Raw genomic sequence first — 15,101 nt, forward strand, 5'->3', positions numbered from 1 at the left:
GCCAAGAACGTATCTAATCAGTCAGTGAGCTTTATCCCCGACTCTTCATAGGTTTTATCAGTGCCAACGCATCAAACATGGCGTGCGCCATACTCCCATAACCCCTTTCGCGAGCTACGCGAACAAGCCAGCAACCGCGATGCGAGCCGCACGAAAGTGGACGCTGCCCCCGCACGCCCAATTAAAACGTAGGCGTAGCCGTGACGTCACGTTGGCGTCGCGCCAATGAGGCGGTCACGCGCGGGCGAGAAGAAAACCGTACCCTTCTCTCTGTGGCGACTCGCCCGGCGAGGGCGGCCAGCCTTCGCGGGCGGTGTGCGCGCAAGCCCAAAACCGGTGCGACGTCGTTTCGCCGTCGTGGTGGTTTCAGTCTCTGCCTTGGCTTCGGTGAGGTTGTGCGCGCACCGCGGGGCGCTCACAGGCGGCGGTACATTCGCTTTCGTCCCACAGCAGCCTGTCTTCGGTGGTTTTTTGCCGAACGAGTCGCGATGGTCGTGAAGGTGAGTGCAAGGCACATATGACATATCACTTAATATCATTCCATTGCCCAGATAACGAAAAGTTTGAGTACAGAAGCAGGGACTATTTTTTCTTTCGGCGTCACGATGCGGAGGGATACCGCGCTGGTGCGTGGTATGCAGATGTGGGTCACACCTGTCACTTTTCTCTAGCTGTCGCCCCTACCAGACGCCTTTGTTCGTAGTATCTGTGGTAAGCGAAATGTTTAAAAGACGTTAGGGATGCAAAGAAGGGAATGGCTTGAGGAATCCGAAACAATAATAAAGATGACGTGTACGTCCCCTAATCTTACTTACTAAATTAAGATGTTTACACACAAGGGAACAAAACTGCTGGAAATTATTGTAGAAATCATTCTCCCTAAATATGTGATGTCAAGGAGCCATTTCGTAGGAAACTGCATCTGCGGGCATCAAACAGTTTCCTACTATCTGTGATAAGCGAAATCTTAAAATGACGTTAGCGACTCAAAGAACAGAATTGCTTGAGGAATCCGAAACGTTAATAAAGATGACGTGTACGTCACCCTAATCTTACTAAGTTGCCATGTTTACGCACAAGGGAATTAGCTGGTGTAACTTACTGCAGAAATCGTTCTCCCTCATTTTGTGATATCAAGGAGCCATTTCGTGGGAAACTAAACAGTCCGTGAAGGCGTACTTTAACGTATGCACTGATATCTTGCTAAGGCGAGCATTGTGTCTTTGCTGTGCGGTACTCTTGCTATTCTTCTGTGAGACCCGAACTTATCCTAGAGGGTGTATAATTGTGGCCATGGAAGTGTGGGGTCAGATAGCTTGCCGCGGTTTGCCTAAAATGATGTCATCCCTTGTATTTTACGAGGACTATCTTAACAAGTACGTTAAATTAGGAGCAACGACTGGCGGCGAGAAAAAAATTGGAAGATAGAGAAAAATAGTTGAAACTTTCTTGTGAGTGAAAATGAAAGAACCATCAGGGCTCGTGAAGATGACATATTTCTAGCTGCATCGTTCGTACCCCTGCAAAATATCCGTCGGCTAAGCGGCGTGACAGAGGGATAGAGAGCTATCAATATGACCGCGACCACTCGAAATACTAGACGATAAGGAAGAAGTTGACGATGCAACGCATATCGGTGCTACATTTCATATTCGTCTCCGTTCGCGTTAGCTTCTGCCTCATCAGCTTTACGAAGGCTGTCGGGTTTTTTTGTCTTTTTTTTAATCTTCAATACGACCGCCATAGCTGCCGGCGATGAGTGAATGAAAAAAGCGGCGAAATTTTTCGTCTTCTTTTGATCCTTGGATGTGCAAGATTGTTTTCCCAATTTAACAGCTAAATTGATAGCTCTGAGAGCACTGCCTATAAACCAGTACAACAAATGTTTCTAACGAAAGTTTAAAAGAAAGAAAATTTGGGCACGGTAATTTTTTTCCTTACAAATGTCGTTGAATCAGAACAAAAAGACACATCGACTAAGGTAGCGGGTGAAAATGGCTCTGGAATTTTAAGTTACAGAAGTCTCATTTCTAATCTACTCCCTTCTTGTTACTCAAGACGCAGATTTTATTTGGACAGTTTACTGAGATTTGTTTCCGCGAGTTTTCAAGTTCTTTTTTTCTGTGGGCTTTCTACGTGTTTTTCCGTGGCCATGGTATGTGTTTAAATTGAAAATGTTCTTGTTCTTCAAGCGGTTTTCCGCCGAGGTGGCCCAAATCTTGCGAATCATTTTGCTGCTGCAATCAACTATCTGCCGAAACTTCCACAAACGGCTTGAAGAGATAATGTAAAAACAACATCTTATATCGTGCTCCAGAAGGAAATGTGATGATAAGTGATGGCTGGGTTATTCATACTTTCCCCTGGCAGTATATTAGTCTTTATATTATTTATTTCCAAACAGCAGTTACAGTAAACAAACTCACCAATGCTTCTGCTTAAGAACAAGTCATGCTTAGTGGGTGAGCGTGTGCACATGCTGCAGATTGAACCCGTTCTGCTTGCAATGCAGCTGATAGATTATATTAGGATTAATATTGAAACATTAAAAAAAAACAGGATAGAAATTTCGTTATTGCATGGGCTTTATTGTATGTAGTATTTACCAGACCAGATTAGCGTACTTTTTTTTTTGTTTCCGCCGTGAAATTCTTTCTTCATTACGTTTATTTTCTTCAGCCAATTGTTCTTCTTGCCTCCTGCTTCATTATAAAAAAATTAAGGGGTAGTAACCGAATTTCTCGTGGCGGACAACAACATACGAGGCAGGGTTCAGGGGGTTCGTCGTCACGTAGAAACCAACTCTTGCGTTTAATGAAGCTTCTTTCTAGTTTACCAAAGTATTATCTCATGTTTTGAAGCTCACAAATTTGTTGGAAATGACCCAAGAGGGCAGTATACCACCCTGTCCGCAACAAGCGCTGGACTTCAGCCTGTAGCGTGCGGGTCTCTACCATATTCTATCTTTGATTTCTGTACATATTTATATGCGGTCATGTATTTATGGACTAATTGGTTATTAGCCCACTGGTTCGACAAAGGCGTTTCTTACTGTTTATAACAATGCCAGTAAAGTAAACTGAGAAAAAATTAGTAGCGGAAAGTTGTTAGCTCTTATGGCTAGATCTCAACGGTCGGCTCGCTTATAACATGACTGCAACACTGTTGCTCACCTGAAGCAAAACTGGCACACAGTTCCGTATTTCAAGGTAGCTGTGCTGAAGTAAGCTACTCTTGTACACTCCACCCACTTCCAACGCCGTGCATTGCGTCCATCCGGCAACTCAAGCGTAGACGACCCTTTCCAACCGACCCATCTTCAGTAGAACGTCACTCGCTTTCCACATTGGAATTAATGACGGGCGGCAGCATTACGTAGCCAACGCCGTAGTCGATAAGATTGGCATCTGCCTCCGCTTCTCTTCCCTTCACACACCTAGTCTGTTGCCTCCCCTCCAGTGCAGCGAAGCGAACTGGAATCATGTTCCGGTTAACATCCTTTCTTGAGTTCTGTCAGTCTCGCATGCTTTTATAGCTCTGTACGGGCTTCCTTGGGTTTGGAAGGACCATTTTATCCCCTTCAGGAGCATCCAGGATGGCAAAGAAAACATGATGAGCGCGTGCGCGTTGCTCGGCTGCTCCTGCGGTCGCCTGCCCGGTGCTCTCTAAAACATTCGCACAGCACTCTACACCTATGTATGGTACGACAGGCGTAAAAAAATCCAGCTGCAAAACCATATGGTTAAGCGTTCCTTGTTTGCTTTTTGCGAGTACTTATCCTACGCAACGCAGCAGTGATGAATGCATTCGATGGCCCTGGATTTGCGGCTGAAGGTGGAAAACAGGCAGCGTCTAGCCCCGTGAAGGTCGTATACTGGAGGGCTACGCGTGGGAGGTCCCGGATGTACTCGCCGCATACTTCCTGCAAGTCGTGGGTGCTTCAGCCACCGCGAATGGAAGCGGAAGGCTGAAAGAAACGCCCTTGCGCGATTAACGAATAACATACGTGTGCACTCAAATGCGCGCGATGGTTCCTTCCGTACCCCTTTATTTCCCTCTTCCTCTCTTCTTCTCTCCCCCTCTCTCTGCTTCTCTACTTCAAACCACTCAGCCCCATCAAAGCTAAAGTCGCGCGAGTACTGAAACGCATTTAGTAATACTACAACCACCCCTCAAACAACAGGCACACGTGAACGCCTTTACAAAAATGGTCTATAAACTGTCTATATAATCATTATAGAGTATATTACCTTGCTATAGATATTTCTTTTTGTCTATTCATAGTCAATATACTGTATATCGACAAGGCAGTGCCGGGTATGCTACCCTACACGTGGGAAGGGGAACGGAGGGAGAGATAGAAAGGGGAGAGAACAAAGAGAGATGATCACTTTTACACATGTCCGTTGGCCATTACTTGCAGGGTACACAAGGCACACACTGATAGTTCACAACCTTGCACTCAGTCCTGAGTCCTTCATGAACTTGAGAAGTGCCTACCGAAAAGTGTATATCGACAAAAGTCTACTAAACGTGTATAGCCATAAATCTATAGATTGCCTACAGACTGTCTATATGATATGTATTGTATTGCCTATAGACTTTCCTCTAGGGTTTGTCTATAGAGAGTATATAGATTTAAAGTCAGAAGCCTATATGTCCAAAAATATGTTTCTAAACCCATACAAAAAAGTCCTATGGGCGTATATGGGAAAAGCTATGTCCGTCTATGGCCTTTTATGAACGTCTATAAGCACCCATAGAGGTGCTTATTGCCAGCTATTGAAAAATCTATGCCACTAAAGCTATAGCTTTGGAACCACACAATTGTCTTAAGCTCTCTATAGAAAAATATATCAGCCTCTATAGACAGCTATAAACATAAATAGGAAATGTCTATAGCTATTTGGGCCAAAATTCTATAGCCGGCCATGGGACATTTTTGTATGGGAAGGCTCACACACATCCGGCCCCAACGGACTAACGGTCACCTCGTGGTTCGGAACAAAGTCACGATCGTTCCTTACCGTACACACAAAACAACGCAGTGGGAAATCGAGAGGGGAAGGGTGGTTGGGTAGAGACGGATGGAAGGGTCGAAGCAAAGCACGTTGTGGATCGCACAGCCGGCGCGGCGTCCCTCACGCGCACACTAGCGCCGCCGCTCGACCTTCGGTCGTGACGTCGGCTCGTGAACGAGGGTCGCGCCGTTGCAACGTGAGCGTGCGGCCCCACGTCGCCGACGGTGAGACGTGATTTGGCGTCTCCGGGCGTTGTTTCCCCTCACGATCGATTGCACGACGCTCTGTTGGCAGCGGTGTGGTGGACGATAGATAGCCGGAACTGCGGACAGTGCGAACTGTTTGTGCACTCCTACGCGTCGTGAGTTTGGGACATTCGTTACACTGCATTAGGGCGTCGAGCACTGCATATAGCCTTAGAGCTTAACGGAGCGTTGTTGTTCTAACGGGGCTGGTTTAGCAGTACACATGCCATGCATTTTAGTTGATATCCACGTATCATCGGCGGAAAAAGTAAATAACCCCTTCCCCAAGTTCCGACCGGCGCCACTCTGCGCAGGGGCGCCACCAGACAGAGTACTTGCCTAAGTACATGTGTCCCATAAGCAGATAGATTGTTTTTCCTGGCTTCATCGAAGCCTAGATCTTTTACGCGGTAACATTAGCTCCCTCTCACCTGAGCAGCTTTTGAACTTCCTAGGAAGTTTTTGATGCTCCTGCCTGGAATATTGCCTTTCCAGAAATATTTTGCAGCTCAGTGTGACCTTCATGCTCTCTAGCTCTTTTACAGCAATAACCCCTGCGTGCATGTAGAAAGTAAAAATATAAGCTGACTGCCCCAATAAGTGTGACCTTAGTGAATTTTCCCTTCATAAATTTCACTGTGATCTCAGTACACGTGCTTGAATTTTGTACACATTTAAACATTCCTTTTGATTATGCGAAGCTTTCTCCCGGGCTAAGGTAAACAACACAAAACCACACTCTCTGTGTCACGATAGGGCTCCAATGGTGACGATATAAAATGGTATGACTGCAACATTCAGCCTTAAATAGTATGGCAAAGCTTGCTGAGTAACCACATATTTCGGTATGAGCCGCTTCGTTTGAAGCGGTAGCTATTCAGTAGTAAAATACAGTTTCCAGATGAATGGTTTTGCATATACGCAGAAATTCCAAACGAGGGAGCCAGGTTATGGCGTGGCGCTTGTTGCTGCTACAGCATGGTTAGTGGCTTAGAAGTGTTTGTGGTAAAGAATGACAAACATTTACTGCGAATTTCATTTTATTTTTTTCACACAAACTGCTTTGCACAAGCTGTGCGAAAGCTGCACAGGGCAGGCTTCGCGTAGCCATCATTTCCAATTTAAAAAGACGTGATGGACAAGAATACATGCGTGTCTTGCAGTTAAAGAAGGAAAAAAATAGTTTGAGCAAAATCAGCGAAATTACGATCCAAATACTGAAACCTCTGAGAAGGGTTAAAAATCTGCGAAAAAAAAAACCGCTGAAGAAAAAGATCTCTTAAGGAAGAGTTCTTAAAAAAGACATTCTTTTCAATTCATTTCCTGCATTGAAGCCTGCAAAATAAACATTGTTGTGTGAGTGAAATTCTCTATGTACTGGCTCGTACCGCATCACTCGGCATTCAGTTAATTAACTGAACAATATTAATCAGGTATTGCTGCTCTGAATTAATGAATTATATAATATGAGATTTCGGTGCTTCAGAATCCGAGAACAATTTCACTTTTACACGTTTTTTATGGATGACTATGTCTGACAGCCCAGCAAGTAAAAAATATTAAAATTATTCCTCATATCATTCTGCAGTTTTATTCATTGTATTGGCTCAAAACATCTGTTTGCGGCATACAGAACTTAGTACCGCTTATTGCAATCCCACTGAATTTGCGACGTTTTAGAGATTGTGCTTTTGTATAGTTTCGTAATTTCTTCACATCTAGTTCAACACTGGCCAAAGTTTTATTATTGATTTATCTGTGTGTGCAGCTGCTAACTCGAGAAATAAAATTAAATATAACCAACTAGCCCGCCGCATTATTCAAAGTGAACAACATGCATGCTGCGGCAAGGGTTATACGGAAAGAAAATACTGCAAGTGCCCACTGTAAACACCATTCTTGCTCAAAGGAAATGCTTGATGAATGCGCGCAGGAAATGGCACAACTGAGGAGCCAGACAAAAGGGCTCCACCAATGGCATCTTTCTCAAGGGCCTCTACTTGAACAGTCATTGACGTTGAATTAACAGCCGTTTATTAAATCTCGAAAGACGTTTCATTGAAAGCTGACGACTGTTTCCGAAGGGACTCCACTCAACATTGCCTATGAAAAGGCGAATTGCAAATGGAGGCCAAAGAAAGCCGGTGGACCGCGTCGTGAAGGACAGATGTTGTTTACGGCCTTTGCTATACGCACGAGCAGTTGCATAGGCTAACAATGTCAAACATATAAACTTATATTTTAATATTTATGCCTGCTGCAGCGTCAGAATTTCGCGAAATTATTTAAAATGGCGCATTTTCCAAGAAGCTGCCATGAAAATATGAAGAAATTTACAAATGACATTTCAGATTATTCCCCCAAGCATCTTTACGCCACAGGCAAGATGTAAGAGCGTAGCGCTCAGTATTCTTTGAAGGTATTGATTACGGCCTGAAAGAGCGGAATTGTTGTGGCCTGTTTAGTCTGATTCTACCGTTCATCTTGCAAACAAGAACTTCAGCTATGCTGGTAGTCGCTAACTGGATGTAGTTGAACTTACATGTTGGCACCGCCGCAAAGTGTTGGATATCTTGGCGAGGGAATGAACACCTTCCGAAGAGCTTCATTCCCGCAGACACCTTTCAGCATCCTTTCTCTGAACATAGATTAATTGAATTCACTGCCGGTTTATTTCACTTTACTCTCGATATGGACATCACGCCAACAAATTCAGGCCACTAGCGTCGATGTTGTGCGCTTTGTTATTTGTTTCTGTTATTCAGGCCCATTTGCACATGATTTCATAAAAATCATTGTAAAGATTATTGCAAATAAATCTACACAAAACAATTGATAACTTGATTGATAAAATCAGCTTCATTTGGAGCTTTGAAGATGGTACAAACAGATTGTCGTTCTAAATTGTTTCGAGGCCTAATTACAATGAACGCGGGCTCCTTCGGCAGCTAACCACACTAGCCAAGCGATTTTATGTGCTTGGTATGAAAGGAAAAATTTGTTCATCTGGCTCGCCATAACTGTTCCCGACGTACTGTGACGTCTCGACTATCCTGCAGCTTGGGGGCAGAACATTCACTTCGATGAAGCTCGCAGTCGTTCTTCTCAGTTAAAGAAGGAAAGGGAAAGTGTACACACAGTCTGACGCAAACGCACGCAGACATCTTTATACATGGCTCCTTAGTCGAAGAACAGCGATCGTACGCTCCTTGCCAAGCCTGGCACGTGCAAACACGCCCGCCCTGCAACGTCCAGAGCATGCGGAAAGACGTACCACATACACTTCCCAGTGCACACAAAGGCGCGGCCCCGCAAACGAGACGCGACACAGACACCGGGGCTATCACTAGGCTGAGGCCGGCGTGACAGGCAGGCGCGGACCACACCCGGCTCCTGTCGCCCCACTCCGGAATGAAGTCGTCAAAGAGTTTGGTTGTGCGTTCCCCTGCTTGAGTTCGTGGGGCCTGTACTTGGCCTTGGCTTGTCTTCTTTCTGCATAGGATGGACAAAGAGCTTGACGGTTCTCGCTCGATGGCGCGTGGCCCCGGGGTGCGATGCAACCGGAGAAGCCGTGTCACGATCCATAGCCGATCCGAAGCTGAGTCGTGCTCGTCTCGTCTCTGCAAGGCGACGCTTGTCTTGCGCAAGCGAACCCGGAATGCGGGCAAGACAATCGGGCCCGCGCGCGGGTGCTGCGGCTGCAGAGGGGATGAATGAATTGCAGGGGTTCCAACAAGGGACACCACTGGGACTATTTACACACACAGTTTGATGAAAATGGAGACTATTTGCATGTCGGCGGGGATGTGGGTCATGGACTACGCGGTTGCCACGGGGCTTCTGAGCCGTGTGTGTGGTAGTTCTGCTAACAAAGTGGATACGTTGTTGCAACTTCTGTGTTCTGCGGTGTGGACAAGATGAATAGCTGCTCAGCTTGATGGAGCGTGTTAAATGAGATGAAAACGTATTCAATCGCAGTCTGCTGGTGTGTTATTTTTTTTTTTTCTTGAGGAGGGAGTGGGGGCGGGGGGTGCTGTTTTAAGGATACGTGAAAAGCCCTTGTCCAAGCAGGGTGTGTTGCTGGGCGAGTTGGTTTGACATTGTGAGCACTGAAGCGCTGGCAGGCGACGGACGAGGGCGAGACACACAGTGCGCTGAACTAACAACTTTAATACCAAATGAGGGCGATCATCACGTTTTTATACAGTAACCCAAGATTAGCCAGTGATTACTGGGCGCATGAGCAACTCAAAGCAAAAAAAAAAGCAAAAAGAAGCGTCATTTTCTCTGTATAGAATCAGTGATTCTGCTCTTATCGTGCAATGCTGCGATAAGAAAAAATATTTCAGATGTGAAGAGCAGATCAAATTTCGTGATATAAATGCAGAAAAAAAGATGGAATGCGCAAAGTAAAATATAAATAGATAATGAGACTCGAACCAGCCCTCTTCGATTCTGTTTGCCTTCACTGTTCCGGAACTGATCACACTTCGCATACTTCAGTAGGCGCTTCTACTTAGTTTTAGCTTCATGTCGGTCAGATCCCCTCGGTCCATCCATCTTTTATTCTTCATCGCCTAACAGCACTGAAACGCAGTCCATGCCTTTCGCACAATTCAGATAGTGGCACTCCATGCCAACAACCATGCTGGCAGCAACTCCGCACTCGTGCAACGTCGCGCTTCTTGGAAAAATGCCCGTTCACTTCGAACAAAAGGTCGCCAAACGACCTCTACAGATGGTCGTTTGGTTGGTTGATTTCCCAGTTGGTTCGCACAGTTCATGCAAGAAAGGAGCCGAGTCGACGCTTAATCGTCGAAACTTCACCATAAAATGCCCTGAGCGCCCAGCTTGGAAAACTAGTCGCGTCAAAAGCGAACGACAGGATGCAGCTGGGCGGTGGGAGCGCACCACACTCAGGGGTTGTATATACAGCCCACAGCCGTGCAGCGCCTTCCACGCAGTCCGCGCGCGCGAAGTTCAAGTCACGTCCGTGCGCGATCAATTCATGTGTACGCTCTCGCAGACTGTCCCCTCTCCCCCCTTCGCACTCTGGGCGGTGGTGACCCGTGAAACCCGTGACCTGGATGCATGCTGCGGTTAGCAGTGGTGCATAGGCTGCTGGGGGTGTGGCGAGGGAAAGCAAGCCGCTGCGCGGCGGAAGCTTGCCGTCGAGCCTCCTCTCCTAGCGACTAATCGCCTCCTTTCCCTCTGTCCATTCCCTCTCGGTTCTGGTGGAGCCGCGACCAAGACCCAGTTCGACACGACAGTGAGCCGTGAGACCGAGCTCGCTTTGATACTGGCAATTTGTTCCGCTCACCAGGCCACCAAAATTGCAGCAGCTCATGAGTGCGCCGGGCCTAGTCGATCGAGAAAGCGTGCCCCTTGAATGCGAAGAGTTGCAGGCTGTTTTATTTGGCACAGTTCACATATGTCGGCTGTATAGAACGCTTGATGGTTAATACGAGAGGCATTTGTCACTATGGCTTTCTGCGCAGCTATCTCTAAGCAGTCGTGTCACATGTTTGCAGCTGATGAAGAAATGAGCGGCTCGGTGAAGAGCACCACCTAGAAAAAAAAAATTTTCGTGTCTGTGCTGCAACATATCACCTATTCAATAGTGTATCGTGTGACAAAGTTGCGCCCGTACTTTCATGACAGTTACCATTTTTTGTTTTGCTACTGCTACTGCAGAAAGCAGCGGCCAGTGCCCCTTCTCGTAGCATCACGGTTAATCATGAAGTGTTAATTGTCAGGTGACTAGCAGGACCTGCATAAGATGTGAATAACCATTATGTCACGACATACGGTCAACGCCATTGGCTGGGCAGCCCTCTTCGAAGGGTATTCGCCGCAGATTTCTTGAGTTGAATCTAACATTAGACACCTACAATAAAGCGTTAGCTCAAACACACGCCCGGTCTTTCTACTTCGGCATGTTCAGGGCTACAACGATATTGTGTCGAGTTAAGTTGCAAAAGCGCCTACTTCCTACAGCTACCGTTACGGTGCACCGCTAGTTAATTTGTTCAAATTTGGAATGTCAACGTATCCCCTTACACTGCCTTTGCTTCACTCATCAAGAACCAATAAAAAGAAAAATACTCAAAAATAAAGAGAGGGGAAGGTGAATGAAGATGTAGAACAGCATCTTGTTAACTCCGTGGCAACAACCCGCACAGTAATTAGAGCGCCCCACAGAAGAGACAAAACCTCCGTTTCCAGCTGGGATCATCAAGCATTCGGGGACAATGCTTCCGATTGTCGTAATTACTGCTCGGCGTCACGACGCGTTATGGTAATACAGGGAGTGGGTGCCCGCAAAAACCCGACCGAAGTCGCCCACGCAGGAAGTTGCGCATAGAATCCGCGGACAACGATCGGCGTTATATGCAGCAGACGCCGGTCGACGGGGGGAACCACAGCCAGCGGCCAAGACCCAGATTTCGTCCCGCCAGCGGGACAAAGACAATGCGGGGCCTCCGCTCATTACTGCACGCACCGCACGTGATTCCCGCTGCTCGTCTACCGCGGGGGTGTTCATCGTCCCCGCCTCGGTGTACAGCGTGCGCGGCTGCAGGCACTCTCTACGCAAGGGGAGCATTGCTGCAGTCCCTATACTGGCTAGACGGAGTTGCATTAACGGGAGATCACAGAGTAGACGAGTGGACTGAAAGTGTCGGTGCTGCCACCTTGAGACGTCGACAGTCGACCTCCTCTCTCGGCCATCGTGAGTGGGCGCAAACGTCGTCAGTGTATCGTCTCTGATTGGAGACCACCCCCGGGGCCCCCCTCCTGGGCGATCGTCTTACTAAAAAGCTCGGTGTCGACTCCCCGGCGGGCTTTCTTGTGACTGCGTCGCAGAGAAATGTACGCCTGGTTCGTTCGTGACACTTGCTGCAGCGTCCAACTGAAGGTGAGCCTGCGTCCATCGGCAGTGTTAGAGTGTCTACAATGCAGTGGCCCGAATACCACTAGAAACAATCTGTGTAAGGTATGGTGATTTCGATTGACCAAAAAAAGTCTGGTTAGCGGCGGTTGTTTAATAATGGAAATATCTTGACGTGCCAAATCCAATAGATCAGCAATGATCCACGCCGTTATGAAGGGCTCCAGGCCCATTTATTGTGCACGATTCGGGCCTATGCACCGTCCACCAATGCCTCTTTTCAAGAACGTCTTGTGTGTCTCCTGCATCAGAGTATTGTTCGGGGTATAAGCCACATCACGCTCGCAAGAATAGTGCCATATACTGCGATGGCCCAATTCCGGCGATTTGGCGCTGAATGGCCAGAACATTCCAAGGCTCCGCGGCCGTGGTGCAAATGACGCAGAAACTAATTTGTAGAATCGAAACCCCTGAAAGTATCATTCCTTTATTTTATCCTAAATTATGCATGAAGGATGCAGAGAAAATGGAATTTGGAGCAGTGTATATCGCTGGCCGCTTTCGTTGTTCCGTGAAATGTCGTGTCGAAGCGGATTCGCAACGCAATAAAAAAGGATGGCCATGCCAGAGAAGTTTGGCGGTATGTGGTTGACATGACTACTGTCTGAAACAATGTCGCAAGTCAACATCAAGGATATCAACGTGGTAGGCGCTATGACGAAGTCGTGCTGTCAAAATGTAACGGACCGCCATACAAACACGATGTGTGGCTGTAAAGCAGCACGTAAAAAAAGGTTGCCTACAGACAGTGAAAATTTATCAAAGCATATTTTAAGCGCTGTTGGCAGCACTGCAGGTAGCCGTTGAGTACCTGCATTGTTTCTGCATACAGTTAAATACATGCGGCAATTCTCTTTTCCAAAAGTAATCCTCATAATCGATGCGATACGCTGCCCGCTCGCTAGTGGATGTAAACAGTGGGAATAGCTTTTTCAAGCATCTCTGCCAGCACCCTCAGAAATCACCATTCATGTTGTTGTTGTCCTCAAAATACAATGATGCATACCCACAAGGAGGATTTGCCATGACCAGGCGGTGACTACTAAGTCCGAATTGTAGATGGCTCGTGACACAAGACGCTTCTCAACTTTATCACTTGTGGAATCTGCCTCGTGCACGAATTCTGGATTCGTTTCATAAAACTTTCTTCTACGCAACCGTTAATCGCATGCACCTTGGTGATAAGTTCTAGAAGAAATAGCTGACGGTTTCCTTCGAGGGCTGGTCGTCTGATACGACAATGCCTTTCGTTGTTTGCCAGAGTTATGGTTCAGCGAAACTTGATATTGAATGAAGCCGCATTTCCAAGACAGTACATATATGCCCCCTCGACACTGACGGTAGCAACAACCAACTTAAGTGCTACGATATGATGGCTCAAGGTGACGATGACGGCGCGTTACGCCTTCCCTAGGCGACACTATATGGCTTCTCTGCTTCCCAGCGCTCACCTTAGCGTGACCGCTCCTGTTTGGGCCCTCCTTTGTGCGAATAACGGCGTACAGCATCAAAGGAGCGTCAGAGTCCACCCGTTCAGGATAGAATCAACTGATCCTTATGGTAGCGCGGTTTCGAAAATTCGTTCTGTTCATTACGCTGCACGGTCCCGCAGCCAAGTCATAACCAGACAGCGGTAACTGTCGCAAGCAGCAGAATAACGGGTCCTCTTTTGTCTGGTCACAATGCCTGGCGTAGGGACGCTTGGCCAGCATTCAACTCCTAGCCAGTGTCTTTGAGTTATACCGAAACAAAGACGCTGTTGCGTTTGCTGAGGTTACCGCGTGACCGCAGAGTGGCACAGAGGCACCTTCACTGGCGTTCGGGGAAGAACAAAGGTCATGAATGAATGAACTTTAGTGTTTATGGCATGAAGTCGACAACAAAAAATGACCCGTCGTCTAACTTCTTACTAACGCAATTGCTTTCTTTTGTGGTTACCGCTACTTTCTTCAACACGTCAGGGCAGCTTGCTGATAATCGATTAGCTGGTGCGTTGTGAACGTAAGATTGCAGACAGAAAAAAACAAACATGGACGGCAGCAGAGGCCAGGAGGCAAAAAAGCTTTCCCGTGCCTGCTTCTCCTGAGGTCAACGTTTTTCTTTTTATTTTCTGCTCTTCGTGTTCGACTGTTTACATTAAGCCACTTTATTGTAGTAAATGAGAGAGTGCATGTAAAAGTAGCCTCATTAAGACCCAAACGCTAGCCACTTACGTTTACTAACTAGATTCTGTCACAAGCCTCGCTTAGATTACATGTACTGGCTTATAAAATCTCTTCGTAGCTACAGAGCTACAATTTTCCTGCATTTTTGATATCTTTCTTATCCTGGACTCTGTAGTACTTATTCACAGAGGCAGCTCAATGAGCCGGAATATTTTTCTCATACGCAAAAAATGTTCTGAGAGTGATACCAGACCAGAGCTACTGGCTGTCTGTGCTTGCCCTTTATCTTTTGGGTCGAAATACTATTCTGGAATTTTTCGATATTTTCAAGTATGACATTCTGTAGCCTTACCGCATTCCTATTCAAGTCATGAACATGTATGAGCCTGAAATTGCGGGATAAATATTGTATAAAAACCGGTGCATCCATGAAGAGTGTAGAACAGGTAGACAAAAGCCGCAAAGTGAGACTACAGCACGTCTATTCTGACTTTTCTCAAACTTGTAATGGTAATTAGATGTTTACCTTATATTATGACTTTAACTTCTCATTATTTAGAGCAGCTGTGACCCGGGACTGTATATATGTCTTAGGTTTCTCTTAGCAGCGATAAGAAGAGCGGTTAAAGTAACTTTCCTGCTAATGTGAACGTCCATAGCGATCGCAACCTCCTCCGCAAAGCATAGTGTATAACTAGACCTGATTAGAATTTGAAAACGC

General features: G+C 46.5%; 1 protein-coding gene across 7 annotated transcripts in view; it reads left to right on the plus strand.

Moving 5' to 3' along the window:
• The first annotated feature begins 283 nt into the window (after window positions 1-283).
• The window catches only part of LOC144104357 (uncharacterized), a 64,535-nt gene continuing 49,717 nt past the window's right edge, over window positions 284-15,101 (plus strand). For 6 of the 7 annotated variants that reach the window (XM_077637302.1, XM_077637304.1, XM_077637305.1 and 3 more), the window contains exon 1: window positions 284-500. In XM_077637302.1, the coding sequence (XP_077493428.1) occupies window positions 489-500 (12 nt within the window). In that variant the 5' untranslated portion in view covers window positions 284-488. Of the gene's footprint in view, window positions 501-12,023; window positions 12,183-15,101 lie in introns of those variants that run through there. The other variant, XM_077637303.1, reaches the window with a different exon arrangement.

Source organism: Amblyomma americanum, chromosome 9 (genome assembly GCF_052857255.1).
Source record: "Amblyomma americanum isolate KBUSLIRL-KWMA chromosome 9, ASM5285725v1, whole genome shotgun sequence".
Lineage (NCBI taxonomy): Eukaryota > Metazoa > Arthropoda > Arachnida > Ixodida > Ixodidae > Amblyomma > Amblyomma americanum.